At 43.7% G+C, this 17,943-nt stretch overlaps 1 protein-coding gene and 1 long non-coding RNA gene across 12 annotated transcripts in view; one reads left to right on the top strand and one right to left on the bottom strand.

Annotated features, from left to right (window-relative positions):
• The window catches only part of Chfr (checkpoint with forkhead and ring finger domains), a 40,572-nt gene that overhangs the window by 3,787 nt on the left and 18,842 nt on the right, over positions 1-17,943 (bottom strand). For 5 of the 7 annotated variants that reach the window (XM_090320108.1, XM_090320109.1, XM_090320103.1 and 2 more), the window contains exons 7-14: positions 14,170-14,329; positions 12,761-12,915; positions 12,257-12,419; positions 10,049-10,194; positions 7,240-7,359; positions 5,175-5,258; positions 4,567-4,637; positions 1,795-1,882 (exon numbers count right to left, since the gene is read on the bottom strand). In XM_090320108.1, the coding sequence (XP_090176234.1) occupies positions 1,795-1,882; positions 4,567-4,637; positions 5,175-5,258; positions 7,240-7,359; positions 10,049-10,194; positions 12,257-12,419; positions 12,761-12,915; positions 14,170-14,329 (987 nt within the window). The remainder of the gene's footprint in view (positions 1-1,794; positions 1,883-4,566; positions 4,638-5,174; positions 5,259-7,239; positions 7,360-10,048; positions 10,195-12,256; positions 12,420-12,760; positions 12,916-14,169; positions 14,330-17,943) is intronic. The other 2 variants (XM_090320104.1, XM_090320106.1) reach the window with 1 other exon arrangement.
• The window catches only part of LOC150044898 (uncharacterized), a 37,478-nt gene that overhangs the window by 8,752 nt on the left and 10,783 nt on the right, over positions 1-17,943 (top strand). For 3 of the 5 annotated variants that reach the window (XR_016532947.1, XR_016532950.1, XR_016532946.1), the window contains exon 2: positions 14,065-14,208. The exons of 1 other annotated variant lie outside the window; for it this stretch is intronic. This is a non-coding gene — a long non-coding RNA (uncharacterized LOC150044898). Of the gene's footprint in view, positions 1-10,535; positions 10,727-14,064; positions 14,209-17,943 lie in introns of all 5 variants that reach the window. One more of the 5 variants, XR_016532949.1, reaches the window with a different exon arrangement.

Genomic DNA, 17,943 nt, shown 5'->3' with positions numbered 1-17,943 from the left:
GCCAGCCTGGGAAGGTAAGTCCATGAGACTCTTATCTCCACTTAACACCACAAAGCCAGATGTTTTTGCTTTAGTTTTGTTTTCCCCCTAGCACTTTTACCTATATCACGATCTTTTTCTCCCTTTGCCTTCTAATGAGGTATACTACCACAATTGGAGAGAGAGAGGGGCAGGAGGAGTGTGTGTGTGTGTTTGTGTGTTTTTCTCCCTCTGCCTTCTAACGAGGTATACTACCACAATTGGAGGGGGGGGGGGGGGGGGGGGGGGGGGGGGGGGGGGGGGTGTGTGTGTGTGTGTGTGTGTGTGTGTGTGTGTGTGTGTGTGTGTGTGTGTGTGTGTGTGTGTGTGTGTGTGTGTGTGTGTGTGTGTGTGTGTGTGTGTGTGTGTGTGTGTGTGTGTGTGTGTGTGTGTGTGTGTGTGTGTGCGCGCGCGCGCGCGCCAGAACTGAGGCCAAAATTCAAGGCCTGGGTCTATTCCTTAGCTTTTTCATTCAAGACTGGAGCTATGCCACTTGAGCCACACTTCTACCTCCAGCTTTGTGTTGGTTAATTGGAGATACGTGTCTCACAGATTTTCCTGCGTGGCTAACTTTGAACCATGATCCTTGGATTTCAGCTAGGATTATAGAGAGCAGCTACCAGCTCCAGCTTGTTTATGAGATGAAATGTCTCACTCACTTTTGCCTGATTGGACTCAAACAACAATCCTATAACTACCTTGGCTGTCACCACACTTGGCCCTCTTGCACTGTGTGTGTGTACACCAGTCCTGGGCCTTGAACTCAAGGCCTGGGCACTATCCCTGATCAAGGCTAGTATTCTATCACTTTGAGCTACAGCCTGGCTTCCAGCTATGTGGTGGTTAACTGAATATGAGTCTCATGGACTTTCCTGTTCAGGATTGAACCCCAATCCTCAGATATCAGTCTCCTGAGTATCTAGGATTACAAGTGTGAGCCACCAGTCAGTGCCTAGCTTAGTTTTTATTTTTATTCATTTATGTTGTTGCAGTGCTAGAGATAGAACCCGTGCTGGAGATAGAACCTGGAGTATCAACTATGAAGAAAAGGCTTCTGTCACTGACTTACATTACCAACTGCCCAAGTTTTTATCTGAGGGGGTTTCTATCTTTTGCATATCCTGAGACCACTCCTTTTCTTTGTGGGCCTTTAACATTATAAATCTATTGTAAAGCAAAAGGCATTCCAAGCAACTGGTAGACATGGTCATGCTGAGCATGAACACTGACAGGCAGAGTACTTACCAGAGCATGTCCTCAGGACAGATACAGCTAAAAGGGATTTTGACTTAAGAGTGCAATCCTCTCATTATAATTTATGTCTAAGGTAAAAACTGCTTGTTAATATTTCTGTAGTTTCCCTTAGTGGCAATAATCTCACTGCACAGGTAATATGTGCTCCACGAGGAGAAGGCACAACTCTCCCAAGTAATGATGTACCAAGTATCTGAAAATCTAGAATCTGGAGACCATCATCCCTCGACTTCATGCTAACAGGTGATGAGGTCTACCCAAGCCATGTCCCCCGCTTCTCCTCAAAGGGAGAGAAGTGCTTTAATATGTCATGCATGTTCAGATTCATTTAAAACACACACATACACACACACACACACCTCTGGAAAGAAGATAAAGGTCAAAGCTGTAAATGTAGAAAAGCAAACAAGTAATACTGCCTGGTTGTGGCTTCTCAGATTTTCTCTGCTTTGTAGGAGGTAAAATATAGCCTTAGAAACTCGTTTGTTTTAGAAAAAACAAAGTCCCTGAAATGCAACTTACCAGACAGCAGAAACACTCCTCGCTGAAGAGCCATGAGACACTCTGTCAGCATGTTTTTCCATGTCAGACCCTTGGTTATAAGGTAGTTCTGTCATGGGAAATAAAAAGGGCAATGAAAGTGAGAAAAACTAAAATGACAAGAGAGGAAATTAATTCACAAAAGGCCCATGAAGGTGTTTAAAACCAGAGCAGAGCCACCTCATTAACTTTCCCCCTGCCTTGTCCATTTTAGGTCTTGAACACAAGGACTGGGCTCTATCCCTGATCTTTTTCTGCTCAAGGTTATCACTCTATCACTTTGAGCCACAGCTCCACTTCTAGTTAATAGGCGATAAAGTCTCTTGAACTTTACTACCCGAGCTGGCTTTGGACTGTGAGTCTCAGATCTCAGCCTCCTAAGTAATTAGAATTACAGGCATGAGCCATTAGGCCCTAGCCCCCATCAACATATGCACAGAGCCAGCAGATAAGCACCCAGTTAACCTCTCTCTCACAAGCTTTATTAAAAGTCTGTCTCTGAGGCTTCACAAAGACGGCTATCCTCTGTGTGTTATCATTCTCTCAAAATTACTGTGAAGTCAACCATAACTCAGACACAGATGAGGCACCAAACCTTGCTAGAACCCCCACAGCCCTATAACAAGGAATGCTGAGGAACTGACATCTCTGTCCTTCAGAAATAGGGGGCTGTTAGCTCCTTTTGTGCAAACCTACGAAAAAAGTATCACCATGGACATAAAAGTCAGTTATGGTACTATTGAGTCAAGCATGCCTAGTGGTACGTCTAGGTAAACTGAAGGCCCCACATTGTATGTTGGACATAAAAAGGAAGGAGACAAGCTCTCAGCAGTCAAGAAGAAAAGTACAATATTGATGCTGTAGTTCTAACAGCTGAGCCAGTAGCTTCCTCAAGCATGAGAAGAAATATGTTCAGAGAAGAAAGGTACCAAAGAAAGGACCAACATGTACAGGAAAACTCATGTTTTCAGGAAACAATTCCTATGGATTTGAATTCATGGTATGACAAGCCAAAAGCAAATACTTATTTTTGGAATATGGAGAAAAACAGCTATGTAAAAATGGAATACAGAGAATGAACTACTACTTTAATGGTCAGAAAATGCTCAGAATTCTGACAGTAACTCAGCCCCAAGATGGGAGGGAAGGCAGTACCATGTTTTGTTTGTTTGCCAATCCTGGGACTTGAACTGAGGGCCTGGGTATTGTTCCAGTGGCACTCTACCACTTAAGCCACAGGGCCACTTTGGACCTTTGCTATTTTTGGTACTGAGGAATCAAACTTAGGGCTTCATGAACGCTAGGCAGGCACACTATCACAAAGCCCCATTCCCAGCCCAGATAGTACTTTCTAAATTAACTTTGTAATAAGAACCTAGAAACATTTTTTTCCCTAAAAAGCACCGATTTTTCATTCAAGCCCACAAATGAAAAACAGGCCATATAGCCAACTCTTTTTTCAGTACTAAAGTTTGAACTTAGGGCCTTGCATTTGCTAGGCAGGTACTCTACCACGGAGCTACAACGTCAGCAATTTGTTAGCTAGTTATTGAAGTGGTCTTGATTTTTGCCTGGGCCTGCCCAGGACCAGTAATCTATCTCTTTTAGGCTTTTCATTATAGCTGAGATGACAGGCACATCCCACAATGTCCAGCCTCTTTCCATTGACATGGCATCTCATGGCCTTTCCTGCTTGGGATTGGTCTTCAAACTGATTCTCTGATATCAGCTTCCTATACATGCAGGACAGTAAGCAGGTATCACTGTACACTTAGCTATGGCTTAAGAAGGGAGGGGTGTCTCCCAAACTTTTCTGCCACAACTAGTCTCAGGTTGCAATTTTTTTTATTATTAACCTCCCAATTACCTAGGTGTATAGGTGTGAGCCACCAGCACCCAGTTCCCTGTCTTCATTTTCATCTATCTCCTGTGTCTTTCAATCTGAGTCATGTATCTCTTAATTCCACCTAGACGTCTTAATCATGTAAGGAGTGTCTCTCTGCAACTGCTGATACCTAACCTATCTTATCCTGCCTCATGGCTGAATGCACAGGAAATTTAAAGTATTTTGACCCTGTCAAGGTCTTCCATCTCAAGATTTCTACTGCTCCCTTTATTAGCAGAAAGTAGTTACTAAATAAAATGACCTTCAGCCTTTTACCTCCCATAGAAATGGAATGATTATTTAATAGTGGGAATCTCAATGAGGGTGCCTAATCACAGGTCCTAAATGATTTCATTCTGACCCTCTCTGGCTGTATTTTTTCCTTTAACCCTTTCTTCCCGAATCTCTCACCTGCGATCATCTTTGATTCTAGGAATAAAAAGATTGATCTATAAACATGTGACAAGAGTCAAATGTACCCCATAGGTAATAATGCCTACATAACCAATCCTGAGATAATGATCAACCACATCACAGTCCGACCAAGACTGATTAACTATATTTGCTTCCTGTCTCTTCCCCTAATGATCTGGAAGCTCTTTTCAATATCCTATAGGGGAAAAACAAACAAACAAACAAACTTGGGGTTATTGAACCCCTTGATTCTTCCTGATGCAGCCATGCCAATTAAATCTCCTTCTTCTGCCCCTTCACCACTATTTGTATCTGTAATTGGTGTCTTGGAAGGAGTAGCCAAGCCTAGTGTGTTGGGAATACTGAAGCTGGAGTTTTTGTCCTAAAACTCTGGTAATGATTTTCACTGCATCAACCCTGATCCCACAGGTGCTGGAAGATGGCACCTGTAGTACCTTCAGAATGTCTGACTCGTAGTTGTTGTTGTTCAACACTCCATCTAGACACTTGTCCCCAAGGTTGAGCTCTGCCAGAGGAAAGGGAAAAGATAAGTCTGTTACACGTCCAAGTATTATTTACCTAACAGGACAACCAATCTTATTTTCCTTATTGATTATAGAAAGGAAAAGTTACACAGAGATCCACCTCCTTTCTCCTCCTCCTACATTCCCCCCTTCTCTTTCTCTCTCTTCAGTAGAATCTCACTATATACTCCAGGCTAGCCTTGAATTCAATATGTAACCCAGGCTGGTCTGGAACTCTAGATCTTCCTGCTTCTACTTCCCAAGCACTGAGGTTATATAGGTGATCATTCCTTCCTGTATTGGAAATTGGAAATTGAGTTTATTCTTAAGAATTTGAGGAGTCAAAATGAATTTGAGATTTCCAAAGTAGCAAACCTCTGCAGTTCAGGAAAAGCCAGGTATATTGCTTAGTAACTACCAATGACTTCTCCCTCAACACATATAGCAGTACATATTCAACACTACCACCACCTGTCCTTAAGTTCACCAAAGACATACACAACCATCAAAACCAGTGAATGCTAAAGAAATGACCTTACCGCAGAATGGAGCGAGGCAGCCGAAACATCCACTCCGGCTGCAACCCCAGTACAGGTGGCAGAAGGGCTGTAGGCACACAGTACCTGTGGACAGAGGGCACTGGGTCAGTTGGGCCCCAGAGCGACACCTGAACTCATCTAATATTCAGCTCCATATTCCAGAGCTCAATTGTTCAAAAACATTCTGTACAAGGAGTTCACTCAGAACTAAGGCACAGAGGCAACATCTTAGTGCATATGCAACAGTAAAGATAACTGAATTACGATGATTATAAGCTGTGACTTTAGAAAGGAGCTGGACTCACAGGTCACATCTGCCCCAGCACCCAAACAGCCTGACAGGCTTCATTCTAGGTTCAAAAATGTGCCATGTGACACACTAGCAACTAGAGTCATATCCCTTTTCTACTTGACACAAATGTCTTCTTACTTTGCCTTAGTAAACGTGATTTTTTTTTTTTTTTTGTAACAGTCCTGGGCTTGAACTCAGAGCCTGGCCACAATCCCTGATTTTTTTGCTCAACACTAGTGCTTTACCTCTTGAGCTACAGCTTCACTTCCAGCTATTTGATGGTTAACTGGGAATAAGAGTCTCAGAAACATTCCTACCCAAGCTGGCTTTGAACCGTGATCCTCAGATCTCGGCCTTCTGGGTAGGCCTTCTGATGCTTGGCTCTTAACATAGTTTTTTCTAGTTTTTGTTTATTTTGTTGTTATTTTTTGTTTGTCAGTTATGGGGCTGGAACTCTGTGCCTGGGCACTGTTCCTGAGCTCTTCAGCTCAAAACTACCACCCTACCCTTGAGCCACAGTGCCACCTCTGGTTTTCTGATGGTTAATTGGAGATAAGAGTCTCACGGACTTTAGTGCCTGGGCTGGCTTTGAACTGCCATCCTCAGATCTCAGCCTCCCAAGTATCTAGGATTACAGGCTTGAGCCACTGCGCCTGGCTCCAAGTTTTTTTTGTTCACCATCTCTGGGGCTTGAACTCATGACCCAGGCACTGACCTTGAACTTATTTTGCTCAAGGCTAGTACTCTACCACGTGAGCCACAACTCTACTTCAAGCTTTTCTGTTTATATGTGGCAATGAGGAATAGAACCCAGGGCTTCATGCTTGCTAGGCAAGCACCCTACCACTGAGCCACATTCCCAGCCTGAACAGTTTTTTAATGACCAATATCCTGTACAGTTTACTACCCTGGAAATGTTATATTAAGCCTAGCTAAAATCCTCATAGGGTTAGACATTTAAGTCTTTTTAAGTCTGTAGTGTCTCTATGTCTGGAAGCATTCTATATGAAATTAGTCAAAAATTCAGATTACTTACTGCAGGGAAACTAGCCTCAACAAATTCTGGAAGCCCTTCCCGGATTGCTACATGTTGACTAATTAGTAGTCAACGTGATACTCAGCAGTGGGCAGTGGTTGCCTTGAAGTCCCACAAGTGTATGTTTGGTGTTGTTGCTGTTGCTGCCTGCCTTACCAACCCTAGCCCTTGACAACTGCACAAAGTCCAGTCTCAGGAGGGTTCCTTTCCAGGAACAACCTGGAAAGTGTTCACAGCACTTTGTCATCGCAGTGAAAAGTTTATGCTGTGGTCTTTTGTGCTGGGACCCTGACATCTAGAATAGAAGCTTGTGTACAGCAAGGGCCCATTCATACCCTCACCAGTTTATACTTCTTTTCACTTAATAGCCAGTCCTGGGTTTGAACAGCTTTGTTTTAATGAGAAGCGCTATAAAAAACATATTTCATCTGCTAGACTTTGTACAGCAACTATGGTATAGATTTGGGGATGGACATAGATACAGAACCCAGAAAGACAACTATCTACCTACATATGGAAACTTGGTCTATATGGAGCAGTACTTTTAACTGGTGAGAAAAGACAGACTGTTTAACATGGTCATATGGGATCAACTGATTATGCAGGTGGGGGAAAAAAAAGGCAGTACATCCTTATTTCACATTCCACACAAAGTCAATATCATTTGATTTATGAGTCATGGGGGAACTACAGGAAAGCCCTCTAGGAGGACACATCAGATGCACTGGCTTACTCACACTGCTGAGGGGCAACACGGGGGTCCTGCTCACGTTCAACTCTCCTGTCAGGCATGGGCTGGAAGCAGCAGGTGCATATGGCATGGCTTCCTTGCAGAGGGCACACATAATCCTGGGCTGCTGAAGAATACATGGCAAAGCATGTCAGGACAACAAGTCGAAGGACAGCAAACAAGAGACTTACATTTTAGAAGATGGTGGGAAGTACACAGGAAGAGGTAGATCTTAGGAGAGGACAAGAAGGCATCTAGACCCACTTAAAATGCCAAGTAATAGAGTTCAAGTAGACTAACAAGTAGCCAAAATTGGGGATTAGGAGCCTGGCTCATTAGTACACCTACTGGTCAGAATATACAAGGATTTGGACTCTATTCCATCCCATGAAATAAAATAAAACCAGAAATTGTGTTTTGGGCTGGCTGCCAGGGTGTATGTCTGAAAACCTAGTTATTTATGACAGTGATGAGGGTTTCAGTTTGAGGTCAGTCTGAGGAATACATATGAGAACCCTTCTTAACCAATAACCAGACATGGTGGCATGCACCTGCCAGTCCAGTTAAATTGTGACCCAAGCATATGTATGGGCCCCCCCCCCAAAAAAAAGAAAAGCATATCTATGAAACCTTATTTCAAAAATAATCTATGTTGGGGCCGGGAGATTGGCCTAGTGGTAGTTTAGAGTGCTTGCCCAGCATGCACAAAGACCTGGGTTCAATTCCTCCATACCACATACATAGAAAAAACTGGAAGTGGTGCTGTGGCTCAAGTTGTAAAGCTCTAGCTTTGAGAAAGCCCAAGGACAGTGTTCAGGCTCTGAGTTCAAGTCAGGACTTGCAATAAATAAATAAATAAATAATCTATGTAAACTGGGTGCTGGTGACTCACACCTGGAATCCCAGCTACTAAGAAGCCTGAGGATAGTTTAGAGCCAGCCTCAGCAGATAAACCCAACAGATTCTTTATCTCCAAATAACCAGCAAAAAGCCAGAAGTGGAGGTATGGCTTAGGTAATATAGCAACAGCCATGAGCAACCAAGAGAGGGAGTACAATTCCCCAGTATACATGTATATACACAAGTCACCACCACAGCCACCATTGTGCAAAAAGGGCTTGAGGTATAGCTGGTGATGCAGCACCTTTCTAGGAGGTGCATGGTACTAAGTTTAAGTCTCAGTATGACTCAAAACATTGTCTTTTGGTTCAGTGGTTGTAGCAGGACTTCAAGTATCAATCAAATGCTTTTTTTTTTTTGTCAGTCATGGGACTTGAACTCTGAGCCTTGGCGCTATCCCTGAGTTCTTCAGCTCAAGGCTACTGCCCTACTCCTGGGCCTGGGCTTTGTCCCTGAGCTCTTCACCCTACCCCCTGAGCCACAGCGCTACTTCCAGTTTTCTAGTGGTTAATTGGAGATCAGAGTCTACAGTCTTTAGTGCCCAGGCTGGCTTTGAACCACGATCCTTAGATCTCAGCCTCCTGAGTAGCTAGGATTACAGGCATAAGCCACCATGCCCAGCAAACAAATGCATTCTATTTCCTACAAAGAAAGAACATAAAAACAAACCAATTGTGTGTTTCATTTCTGTGGAGGCAAAAGAACAACCCAATTTTATCCTCCCAATTAACAAATAACAGTTATGGCAGGCAAGAATAACTGATCTAGCACCAGAACTCTGACCATGTGGCACATCCCCTGAACACTCAATGTCCACCTAGGAACTATACGAACCATCACATGCCAACAAATCACAATACAGCTACTAAACACCTAGGGGGTCTAGGGTTCTTTCTGTGGATAACACATATTCTACATGTGCAATTTCAGTCAGTAGTCTCATGGCCTCAAAGGGAAGTGCTGGTGGTTTCCACGGTGCAAGGTAAATAGTTATGTCAAACCCTTGACAGTGGCCAATATCTATCTAATACCCAGCCCTGAGGTTCTGTCCATGAGATCTGTGCCAATGTCCTGTGTCTGTCCTGAGTGACAATTCTGGGTCAATGATATTATGACATGTCCAAGTCTACTAGTGGCTAGAAGGCCAGGGTCTCAAGTCATCTTTCATTTGTCAATAACTAGAGTGGATAGGGTTGAGAACTGGAATGACATGTACCTTTGGCCAGCTTTTTCTTTTTTTCTCTTTTTGATGCTGGGATGGAAACTAGAGCTGTGTACATGCCAAGCATGCACTCAACCACTGAGCCATATCCACAGCTCCTTCCATAGTTTTCTTGATGGCAGCTGGGGGCCCACCTCCTGGAAAAGGGTAACTGATAGGATAATATTTAGGGCAACTCTGTGGAATCCTGAGGCAGCTTTTGGGAACTCAGAACAGTGTGCTGGAAAAAAGACAGTCTCTTATTTAAGGAACAGATCTATATGATCACCATGCTGATTTTTTTTTAAACTTCCCTGGGTGACACAATCTGTGAAAGAGTGGGTTAGGGAAGAACCCAGTGTTAAAATTAGGACTACTAATTAACAATTATGCCCAGTAGGGGAGACTCAACAAATAGATATTTGCCTGATTTCTTACCAATCCTAATTCTCATTTATTTATTTAATTTTATTTTTGAGGTAATATCTCCCTAACTAGCCCAAACTGGTCTTAGAGTCTTGATCCTCCTGCCTCTGCCTGCTGAGGGATGAGACTACAGCGAAGCAACAGTAACTCGCCTGATCCTGATTATGGCAAACAAGAGGCCACAGACGCAGGGGGACTGGAGGATAAGAAAGGTGTCATAGAGGAATCAGAGAAACGGCAAACCAGAACAATCCAGTAAGAAATCAACACAATGGAATGACTGTCTCACCAGTTGTGAAGCTTGTAGAAGTTGATGGTGTGTCACCCCCAAGGGCCTGAGGGGACCTCAGCTCACTGTCCAGTGCTGGGCAGGGAAGGGGCTGCACAGCTTGTCTTCTATACTCAGGACACTGTCTGCACACGATATATGGCTGACTGCAAGAAGAGCACACAACGAAACTGAAGCCATGGAATATCCAGTCCTAGCAGTTTGGCTTGTCTGAGTCAAAGCTATCCAACCACTATCTCCTGTTTCTGGTCACTGAGCTTTCATACTGCAGACCTGCTGCTGCCTAGCTTCTCTGCCACACTAGCATGTGTGTGTGAAGGGAAAGAGCAGGCCTTTCTTACCTCCCTTGTTCCCACTGTTGGAAAGGGCACCATCCAGAACAGAGTCTGAAGGAGAGGACCACACTTGCCACACATGCTTGGCACCAACTGGCAGCTGCATGCTCAGCCATTTCCCTGATCCACTCCTCCCCCTCCACATGTTTCAGGAAACTCACTTGAGGCCACTCAGTCCCTACTTGGCAAGACATGGGCTCACAGTCTCCAAAGCTGAGAGGAAACTAGGATCAAACAAGAAAACTACATCAAAGACACTGCTGGACCACCTACTACATACTGGTCCTCTCCTTGTCAAAACCAAAGCATAATATGCAACAGTTGAGAGATGCTCTCTACCCAGGTAATTTCCCAAGTAACCAGTAGGAACTCTCTATTACTCATCTCCACTGCCTATCACTTCCCTAAAAAATAACTGACCTGTGTATGTATGTGTACACACACACACAGACCTGTATTTTTTAAGAAACTACTAGAAAAGGGCCAGGAGTTTGGCCTAGCGGTACAGTGCCTGCCTAGCATTCACGAAGACACTGGTTCGATTCCTCAATACCACATACACAGAAAAAAGCCAGAAGTGGTGGTGAGGCTCAAGTGGCAGAGCTCCAGTCTTGAGAAAACCCAAGGACAGTGTTCAGGCCCTGAGTTCAAAGCCCAGGACTGGCAAAAAAAGAAAGAAAAGAAAGAATCTGGGGTTGGAGGTATGATTGTTAGAACACCAGCCAATGAGCAAAAGCATCAGGGACCAAGTCTGCGTCCTGGTCTTGGGACAAAATTGACAGAAAAAGTACATGAGATTTTCATCTCAGTTAGAGAATCTCTAAATCTGACATCAATGACAGGAACCAGAGAAAGGTAAGACTTGATCAGAGAAGGACAAAGCACAGTGAAGAGATGTACAATCTCATCTGTAAAGAAAAAACATTCCTACTTCTCCTACAATGAGAATCCCCCAAGTGTACCTCCACAGCGTCACATCAGGGTGACCTTTCTGATGGCCAACTGGGTAACACATATGTAAAGTCCAATAAGGTTATGTTGACAATTGCTCACAGCTATAATCCTAACTACTTTGTAGGCTGAGATATGAGGAATGTGCTTCAAAGACAGGTTGGGCAAAAAAGTCTGTGAGATTCCAGGTAACTAGCAAAAAAGCTAGACTGGAGACATGGAAGCCACTAGCCATGCCCAAGGGTAAGGCCCTGAGTTCAAGTTCTAGTACTCCCCGTCCTTCCCCCTCAGAAAAGTCTAGAAAAAGTCCAGAGAGGTTTAATCTCCAGACACACTCTTTTATGTGACTATTTCTATGCATACACACAGCTGATGCATAACAAACAGCCAAAATGTTGGGCATATTTCAGAATCCCATGTACAATATGATAGATATTTTTCAATATACAATTTTATTTTGCCTTTGTTAGTTTTGGCGGTTTTTGAGACAGTGTCTCACTACATAGCACAAGCTGACCTTAAAGTCATGATTCTTCTGCCTTAGCCTCCTGAGTACTGAGACTATAGGGAAATATCATCATGTCAGACTACATTCTGTTCTGTGAAAGAATGTATATATGAATATACATATAAATGATAAGATGGATATACTGAAGTGTAGCTCAGTAGTAGTGTATTTGTCTCATGTGCATAAGACCTTAGGTTTAATCGAAGAATGAGAGTAAGGAGTAGGAGATAGAGGAAAGGAAAGTACAAAAGATAAGCGAGAAGGGAGACAAATGATGAGGAGAGGAGGGGAAGGGTAAAGAAGGAAGAAAGGGAAAAGGAAAGGAACACTTCACTGCTAAGGCTTCACACTGTAACCCAGAGAAAACTTAAGCACAGTGTTAATGTCCCACTCTGAGCCAGCCACAGGACTTACCTAATGTCTGAGGATTCACTGTCAACATCTGACAGCTCTAGCAGGTCCTCTGAACTTCCTTCTTCATCAGACAAAGACCTCCTGACTTTGGGCTGAAGCATATCTTGAGTGATTTTATTCCTGGCATCCATACTTCTCATATCTTCTTCACTGCGACTTTTATCTAAATGCAGAGGACAAAGGGTCATTCAAAGGCAGCACCTAGAGAATATTCAAATGAAAGAAACAAACACTTAAGACTGTTCAGGGCCAGGAGTTTGGCCTAGTGGTAAGAGTGCTTGGCTAGCATGCACAAAGACCTGGGTTCCATTCCTTGGCACCACATACATAGAAAAAAACCAGAAGTGGTGCTGTGGTAGGGCACTAGCCTTGAGGAAAAAAGCCCAAGGACAGTGCTCAGGCCAAGTTCCAGCCCCAGGACTGGGGGGAAAAAATGTTAAAAGCAGAACAACACAAGGCCCCAGCCCCAGAAGAAAAGAAGGTCTAGAGTATCTGATCACTTGCCTGGGTGCTGGATAAGGTAAGCTTCTACAAGGTTGTTCAGGATGTGGTTTTTACAGATTCGTTCCACTGGACAGCGGCAGGTGGGGCACAGAGATGAGCGTTCCATCCAGCCAGAGTAGCAAGCTGCACAGAATGTGTGCATGCAGGGCTGCAAACTAGTAGAAAGGAAGAATACATCTCCAGACAGAATCCTCCAAAGATTTGCCTCTGTGACCCCTTGGAGAAAGGTTTATAGTAGGCACACCCAGGGAGAAGGGCAGGCTGCATTCAAGCCATTGTACCCACTTTAAGGCCATCTGTCATCCAACCTAAAAATACTACAGGTCAGTCTGGGCTGATAAAAAGTCACATAGTGCCTGTTTATAGGAGGGCCAAAGGAGAGTAGATCATGATCTCTGGATCATAAGCAAGAGCACCAAGTGGTTTAGAAATGAATTGTAGGTTGGTTCTCCCTTCTAGATTCCTATCCAAAAGCAAAGAGAATGCTACCCTTGGTATATTCAATCTATGATAAATACTAAATTTCTTTAGCTAAGAAGTATATAGAGCTTGGTATAGTTCATCTGCTGTTTTCAAAGTGAATGGATTTGCTAGGATACCTATTATATCTATGTTAGTCAAAACCAAGGCTAACCCCAAAGCTGTTTATGCTTAGCCTCCTCCTCTTATTCATCAAGTGTTAGGAACAAGAGACATAAAGCCTTGTCACACTTGTGCATGAGCAGAGAAATGAGCTCTTTGGGGCAACAGTCTTGAGCCTATCACCCATGCCTGTGGCCTGAAGTGGCCATAGCTAATTGGCCATAAGGCATAGAAAGATGATGTTTCTCCTTTAACCTAAACATTGAGCTTAGTTCTCTCTTAACCACAGACTTCTTGTTTCCTGTATTGCCAAAGCTGCCAGCACCTGCTGAATACACCTTGTTATTAATATCTTGATCTGTCCCTTCCCTTCCTTATGAAAAACTATGTATAAATAAATATGCTAGGGCTGGAAATGTGGCTTAGTGGTAGAGTGCTTGCCTAGCATGCATGAAGGCCTGGGTTCCATTTCTTAGTACCACATAAATACAAAAAAACAGGAAGTCCTGCTGTGGCTCCAGTGGTAGACTGATAGCCTTGAGCAAAAGAAGCTCAGGGATAATGCCCAGTTCCTGAGTTCAAGCCCTAGGACTGGCTAAATAAATAATAAATATGCTGAACCAGAACCTGGGCTGTCTTCAGCCCCTCAGATTTCTAGTACTGACAGTCCACCTGGTCCCAGCTTTCTCTAAGGTGTATGTGTTTTCCTCAATCTACTATAGTCTTCCCTCAGAGACAGCTTGACACAGGTGGTGCTCAGTAATCAAAGGTCACAGATACCTAGGACTACCAGGAGCCGAGCCAGCCTGGAGTGTGAGGAAGCGTACCTCACACAGTCATGCAGGAGGTCTTGGCAGATGATGCAGGTGAGTGTCTCCTCCATCTTGTCAGGCTTTACAGAGGCAATTCTGACATCTTCATGGATGGTTTGGGTGTTCCTACACTGATCATCCACCAATAATTGAAGGTTCAATTCCAGCTCCCCATCTGCAAGAGAAAGATAAGTTCTAGCTGACCAATATAGGGATTTTTCTTTTTCTTTTTTCTTTTTTTTCTCCAGCTAATGAGTCCTAGGGCTTGAACTCAGGGCCTAGGCACTGTCCCTGAACTTCTGTTTATGGGCCTCTGAGGAATTGAACCAAGGGCTTCATGCATGATATGCATGCACTCTATCACTAAGCTACTTTCACCCTCCAGAAATACTTTAGTAGACACAGAAAATACTCAGCCTTCTACTCTCCAGCAGAAGCAGAAAATACATAGCCACTGTCATTTGTTTCTATTTATCTTTTTTTTTTTTTTTTTTTTTTTGCCAGTCCTAGGCTTGAGCTCAGGGCCTGAGCACTCTCTTTGGACTTTCTCAAGGCTAGAGTTCTACCACTTGAGCCTCAGCACTACTTGAGCCTCAGCACCACTTCCGGCTTTTTTCTATGTATGTGGTACCGAGGAATCGAACCCGGGTCTTCATGCATGCTAGGCAAGCACTTTAACCACTAGGCAAAACTCCCAGCCCATTTGTTTCTGTTTATAAATACTTTCAAATTTTTATTTTGGAAATACTGTGGTGTATACTTAGGGCCTGTGTCACTTGAGCCATAGCCCCTTTTGCTTTTATCTTTTTAGACAGATCCTCATGACTTTTATCTAAGCTGGCCTTGGATTAAGATTCTTCACCTATGGGGCCAGGAGTTTGGCCTAGTGGTAGAATACTTGCCTAGCATGCACGAAGACCCAGGTTCAATTCCTCGGTACCACATACATAGAAAAAAGCCAGAAGTGGTGCTGAGGCTCAAGTGGTAGAGCTCTAGCCTTGAGAAAGTCCAAGGAGAGTGCTCAGGCCCTGAGCTCAAGCCCAGGACTGGCAAAAAAAAAAAAAAAGAAAAAAGATTCTTTACCTATGCCTCCTACATATCTAGAGCTTCATGTTTGCTAGGCATGAGCTCACCCATTTGAGCTCTGCCTTTAGCCTATGGCCACCTTATTTGTTGAGATGAGGTCTCTTTAACTTTTTGCCCAGATTGGCCACAAACTGCAATTCTCTTAATCTGACTACGGAATAGGTGAGGTTATCAGTGTGAGCCACCACCTCTGGTCCTTTACAAGTTCTATTATATTTTGTGTATGTGTAAACAGGTATTGGAGGCTTAGACTCAGAGCCTGTGTGCTGTCCTTGAGCTTTTTTAAGCAAGGCTACCCTGCTAGCACTTGAGCCATAGCTCAGTTTCTGGCTTTGTGCTGGTTAATTGGATATAAGAGACTTATCTCAGAGACTTTCCTGCTCGGGTTTGTCTTCAAGCCATGCTCCTAGATCTCAGCCTCCAGAGTAGCTAGGATTACCGGTATGAGCCACCAATGGTGAGCTTACAAAGTCTTTCTATAAAGTCTTTTTTTTAAATGCCCCCAAGGGGCTGGGACTAAGGGTTTGTGGTAAAGTGCTTGCCTAGCATGCATGAAGCCCTGGGTTCAATCCCTCAGTACCACATAAACAGAAAAAGCCTAAGTGGCACTGTGACTCAAGTGGTAGAGCACTAGCCTTGAATAAAAGAAACTCAAGCACAGTGCCCAGGCCCTGAATTCAAGCCCCAAGACTGGAGGGCGGCGGTGGGGGGAACCCCAAAAATGTATGTTTTATACTTCATTATGCTTAAGTTGTTTTAGAGGAACAGTCACTAATCTTTTAAAAAAAAAAAAGTGTTCATGCATAAATGGATAAAAAGATAATGGCCACATTGGGCACTAGTGGTTCACAAGTGTAATCATAGTTACTCATGAGGCTGAGAGGTAAGAATTGTGTTTTCAAGCCAGCCCAGGCAGGGAAGTCCATGAGACTCTTGTCTCCAATTAACCACGAGAAAACCAGAAGAGGAGCTGTGGCTGTACGTGGTAAAGTGCCAACCTTGAGCAAGAGATCATGACTAGCATGCTGGGCCTGAGTTTAGACTTCATGAGAGAGAGAGAGAGGGAGGGGAGGGGGAGGAGGGGGGGAAAAGAGAGAGAGAGAGAGAGAGAGAGAAAGAGAGAGAGAGAGGAAGAGAGAGAGAGGAAGAGAGAGAGAATGGACACACCTGGCCTGGTAGTGTGAGCCTGTAGTCACAACACAAACTGTTTGGGAGGTTGAAGCAGAAGGATTACTTGAGCTCAGGAATTCAAGGCAAGCCTGGGAAACACAGTGAGACCTCATCTCAAAAAAGAGAGCTTAGCCAATGTCATGCCTGTAATCCTAGCTACTCAAGAGGCTGAGATCTAAGGGATAGCAGTTCAATTCCAGTGCAAGCAAGAAAGTCTGTGAGACTCTGATCTCCAATTAGCCACCAAGGAAGCTAGAAGTGGAGATGTAGCTCAAGTGCTAGATTGCTGGCCTTCTGCAGTAATGCACAGGGGTCACACCCAGGCCCTCAGTTGAAGCCTCAGGGTCATCACACACATTTTTTTTTAAGTGTTTTATTTTTTTAATGTAATTGTTGTGAATTCCTTCTATGTCCTCCTCAAGCCAATCCAGTTTTCTAGCAATGTTCAGATAGTCCAGGTCCTCACTTCCCTGACAATCCTTCCTGAATATCTTTGATCACAGTATCCCACCACCACAGCACAACATATTACCACAAATCACATTACCATACCACTACATCATACACAGACACTACAACACCATCTCACAACCACACATTACCATACTATACCACCTTACCACACCACCACACATTTTTTCTGCCTCTTAAACTTTATTTTTTTTGTCAGTCATAGGGCTTCAACTCAGGGCCTAGGCCCTCGGTATTCCTAAGCTCTTTTGCTCAAGGTTAGAGCTCTGCTGCTTCAAGTTTGTGTCATTTTCATGGTTTTTGCCTTTTCTGTTTTTGTTGTTATTACTGATTCTTGTTTTGGTGCTGGTTATAAATTCCAGAATATCCCCAACCACTAAACTTTGGCTTTTAAAGTGTAGATTTTTAGACAGATGCCAATGGTTCATCCTTGTAATCCTTGCTAATTAGAATGTTGATCCCTGGAGGATCAAGGTATAAAGCCAGCCCTGGGAGAAAAGTCTGAAAATCACTATTCTACATTAACCAGCCTGATGTCAGACTGGAGGTGTGGCTTAAGTGGTAGAACCGCAGCCATGAACAAAAAAAAAGCCAAATGAGAGTCTCAGGTTCTAAGTTCAAGCCCCAGCACAACAAAGAAACATGTATGGATTTTTCACTCTTTAACTCATCTTCAATGTGAAGGTTCAAACTATCACTTAAAAATAACATTTAAAAAATTACTGTCACTTTAACACAGAAAACTTTTGACATCAAGTCTGTAGTTCAGAATGCAATTTCCAGTCCACGAATTAGTCTGCTAATAAATGCCAGGCACTGGTGGGTGGGTAATGCCTGTAATTCTACCTACTCAGGAGGCTGAGATATGATCAAAATCTATCAGCAGAAAAGTCTGTCTGGCTTCCCCCCTCTCTTCCCCTCCATCTCAGTTTTGGGGCTTGAATTCAGGATCTAGATACTGTTCCTGAGCTTCTTTGAGGCTCAAGGCTAGTGCTCTACCACTTGAGCCACAGCACCACTTCTGGCTTTTTCTGTTTATGCAGAGTGGAACCCAGGGCTTCA

Source organism: Megascapheus bottae, chromosome 28 (assembly GCF_031878675.1).
Source record: "Megascapheus bottae isolate mThoBot1 chromosome 28, mThoBot2.hap1, whole genome shotgun sequence".
NCBI classification, from domain to species: Eukaryota; Metazoa; Chordata; class Mammalia; order Rodentia; family Geomyidae; genus Megascapheus; species Megascapheus bottae.
The sequence above is the reverse complement of the archived record's forward strand: the minus strand, read 5'-3'. Positions and strand labels throughout refer to the sequence as shown.